This window comes from Phanerochaete carnosa (assembly GCF_000300595.1).
Source record: "Phanerochaete carnosa HHB-10118-sp unplaced genomic scaffold PHACAscaffold_733, whole genome shotgun sequence".
NCBI lineage: Eukaryota > Fungi > Basidiomycota > Agaricomycetes > Polyporales > Phanerochaetaceae > Phanerochaete > Phanerochaete carnosa.
Window position 1 is genome coordinate 1 of NW_006768360.1, and position 2608 is coordinate 2608.

The 2608-nt window shown below is 53.6% G+C and overlaps 1 protein-coding gene across 1 annotated transcript; it reads left to right on the plus strand.

Moving 5' to 3' along the window:
- The first annotated feature begins 91 nt into the window (after positions 1–91).
- Positions 92–2305, plus strand: PHACADRAFT_214862 (uncharacterized protein). The gene is made up of 7 exons (XM_007403082.1): positions 92–307; positions 357–470; positions 522–644; positions 693–1157; positions 1209–1384; positions 1437–2001; positions 2057–2305. The coding sequence occupies exons 1-7, from the start codon at positions 161–163 to the stop codon at positions 2117–2119; spliced, it is 1653 nt and encodes a 550-aa protein (XP_007403144.1). The 5' UTR covers positions 92–160; the 3' UTR covers positions 2120–2305.
- The last annotated feature ends 303 nt before the right edge of the window (positions 2306–2608 follow it).

The following is a 2608-nucleotide window of genomic DNA, read 5'->3' on the forward strand; positions in this document are numbered from 1 at the left end:
AGCGCCAGAAACTGCTTACGTAATATGCATCCATCGTTCGATGTGGGAGACGAAGAAATCGCGTCTGGATCATAAAATAAATAGTGTCCATGCGAGAGGCAGCGTTTCCCGGCTTGCTCTCATCCCCACACTCTGAGCAGCGGACGTCCTCGTCGCAACTATGTCTCTCAACCAGTACGGGCCCATTGCAGGCCTCGTCGGTCAAGCCTACGACTCCTTTGCGTCCATGTCCGCCACAAATCTCGCCCTCTTCCTCCTTGTCAACATTCCCGTGCTTTCAATTATTAGCAACGCCATCTACCAGCTGGTAAGCATGTAACCCACGTTTTGGTAGACGCACTCTCAGTCTTCCTCAGTTACCGAAGGACAAGTCGCTGCCTCCGGTAGCGTGGCATTGGATTCCGTGGTTTGGCTCTGCGGCCGCGTATGGACAGGATCCCATCAAATTCTTCTTTGACTGCAAGGAGAAGGTGGGCGAGCGTGTCTCTGGCTTTTGGTGCATCATGCTGAAAAACGTGCAGTATGGCAATGTCTTCACCTTTATCCTTTTGGGACGTAAAGTCACTGTGGCGCTCACATCCGCTGGCAACAACTTTATCATGGGTGGGAAGCACACGACCTTTTCTGCTGAGGACGCATACACAGTACGAATTCCGAGAGTGCTTCTCGTATACATTCTAACGCGCCTATAGCATCTGACAACCCCCGTCTTCGGTAAAGACGTCGTGTACGACTGTCCCAATGAGCTCCTCATGGAACAGAAGAAGTTCGTCAAGTTCGGCCTCTCGACAGAGAACTTCCGTCAATATGTCTACATGATCGAGGACGAAGTCACTCAGTTCATGAAGAACGATGCTGGCTTCAAAGTTTTCCAAATGAACGACATCAACGAATGGAGCTCTTTCGACGTCCTGAAGGTTATGTCGGAGATTACGATTCTGACCGCTTCTCGCACTTTGCAAGGCAACGAAGTTCGGGCCAAAATTACCAAAGAGTACGCTCAGATTTACAGCGACCTAGATGGCGGCTTCACCCCTCTTCACTTCATGTTCCCTAACCTTCCACTCGAATCCTACCGCAAGCGTGATGCAGCGCACAAGAAGATTAGTGATTTCTATATCAGCATCATACAGAAGCGTAGGGCGAATCCTGGTCAGGTGTGTACGCTTCAGCAGTTCCGCAAAAAGTTTCCTGACGATGCCACGCAGGAGGAGGAGCACGACATGATCGCTGCCCTCATGGACCAGAAGTACCGTGCCGGCCGCCCTCTCAAGGATCACGAAATCGCTCATATCTTGATTGCTCTTCTCATGGCTGGTCAACACACCAGCTCGACCACGGCCTCTTGGACTCTCCTGCACGTTGCCGACCGCCCGGATATCGCGTGAGTATTCCCGGATCGACATGTGTGTCTGGTGTCCTTACCAAACTTCCAGCGAGGCTCTCTACGAGGAACAGGTCAAGCACTTCCGTCAACCTGACGGTACCTGGCGCACTCCCGAGTATGAAGAGCTCAGGGAGCTGCCAATTCTCGACTCTATCATCCGGGAGACTCTCCGTATCCATCCACCGATCCATAGTATCATGCGCGTTGTCCGCGAAGATGTCGTCGTCCCTCCTACGCTCGCCGCTCCTTCTGAGGACGGTCGCTATGTTATCCCTAAGGGCCACGTCGCGATGTCGTCTGCGGCCATCAGCCAAGTCGACCCCATGCTCTGGAATAACGCGAATGAATGGGATCCCTCGCGCTGGTCGGACCCCGAGGGCGTCGCTGCGCAGGCGTATAAGCAGTACGACGACGCCGATGGAGCCAAAGTCGACTTCGGCTTCGGTCTCGTCAGCAAAGGCACGGAGAGCCCCTACCAGCCCTTCGGCGCCGGCCGCCACAGGTGTATCGGGGAGCAGTTCGCGTATCTCCAGCTTGGCGTCATCGTCTCCACTATCGTTCGTCAGATTGAGATGAGGCTGCCCGAGACTGGCGTGCCCTCGCCGAACTATCACGTACGTTCACTCAGCTGCCTTGGCTTAGGTGTCTGTGCTGACCTGGCACTCGCAGACAATGATCACGCTACCGAAGACACCCTGCAACATCCTCTACAGGCGGCGGAACTTCGACTAGAAGAATGCAGGTCAAATTCGTGTCGTATATTAGTGCTGTATACCCATCTAGAGCATGGACTAATACCGCTACATCTAACGGATCATGTGATCACGGCTTACTGGTACACCTTGATCTTCAAAATCATCCGTGCTGGTACACCGGTGTACAAGGTTACGCAAAGAATAAATTATATGCACGTGCAGCCGAAAATGGCCTGAAGGCGCCACGAGCGCGCGATGCTGCCGTAGCACAATTTGAGCAGGCAAATACGGTGTTGTTTTCTTCTTGAACTTATTGTTGTTATGGTGGCGGGGTGAAGATTGGTTCTCCTTCGGATAGTAGCGGTGGCCAAGGCAGCGCGGACTCTGTCAAAGAGATTTGCGGGCGGGCGTACCACGACCTGCGAGGAGGTGTCTGCGCGCCGACGGGAATGGGTCGAGTCAGTGGAGGGTCGTGCGGAGAAGAAATTCTGTCCGTCGGTCCGGAAGGTATCATTGATCCGTCGAA

Excerpts from the sequence above, each read along its gene's own strand:
- PHACADRAFT_214862 (XM_007403082.1), top strand. The coding sequence starts at position 161 with ATGTCTCTCAACCAGTACGGGCCCATTGCAGGCCTCGTCGGTCAAGCC. Across the intron at positions 308-356 it reads GCAACGCCATCTACCAGCTG|TTACCGAAGGACAAGTCGCT; the intron begins GTAAGCATGTAA and ends AGTCTTCCTCAG. Across the intron at positions 471-521 it reads TCTTTGACTGCAAGGAGAAG|TATGGCAATGTCTTCACCTT; the intron begins GTGGGCGAGCGT and ends AAAAACGTGCAG.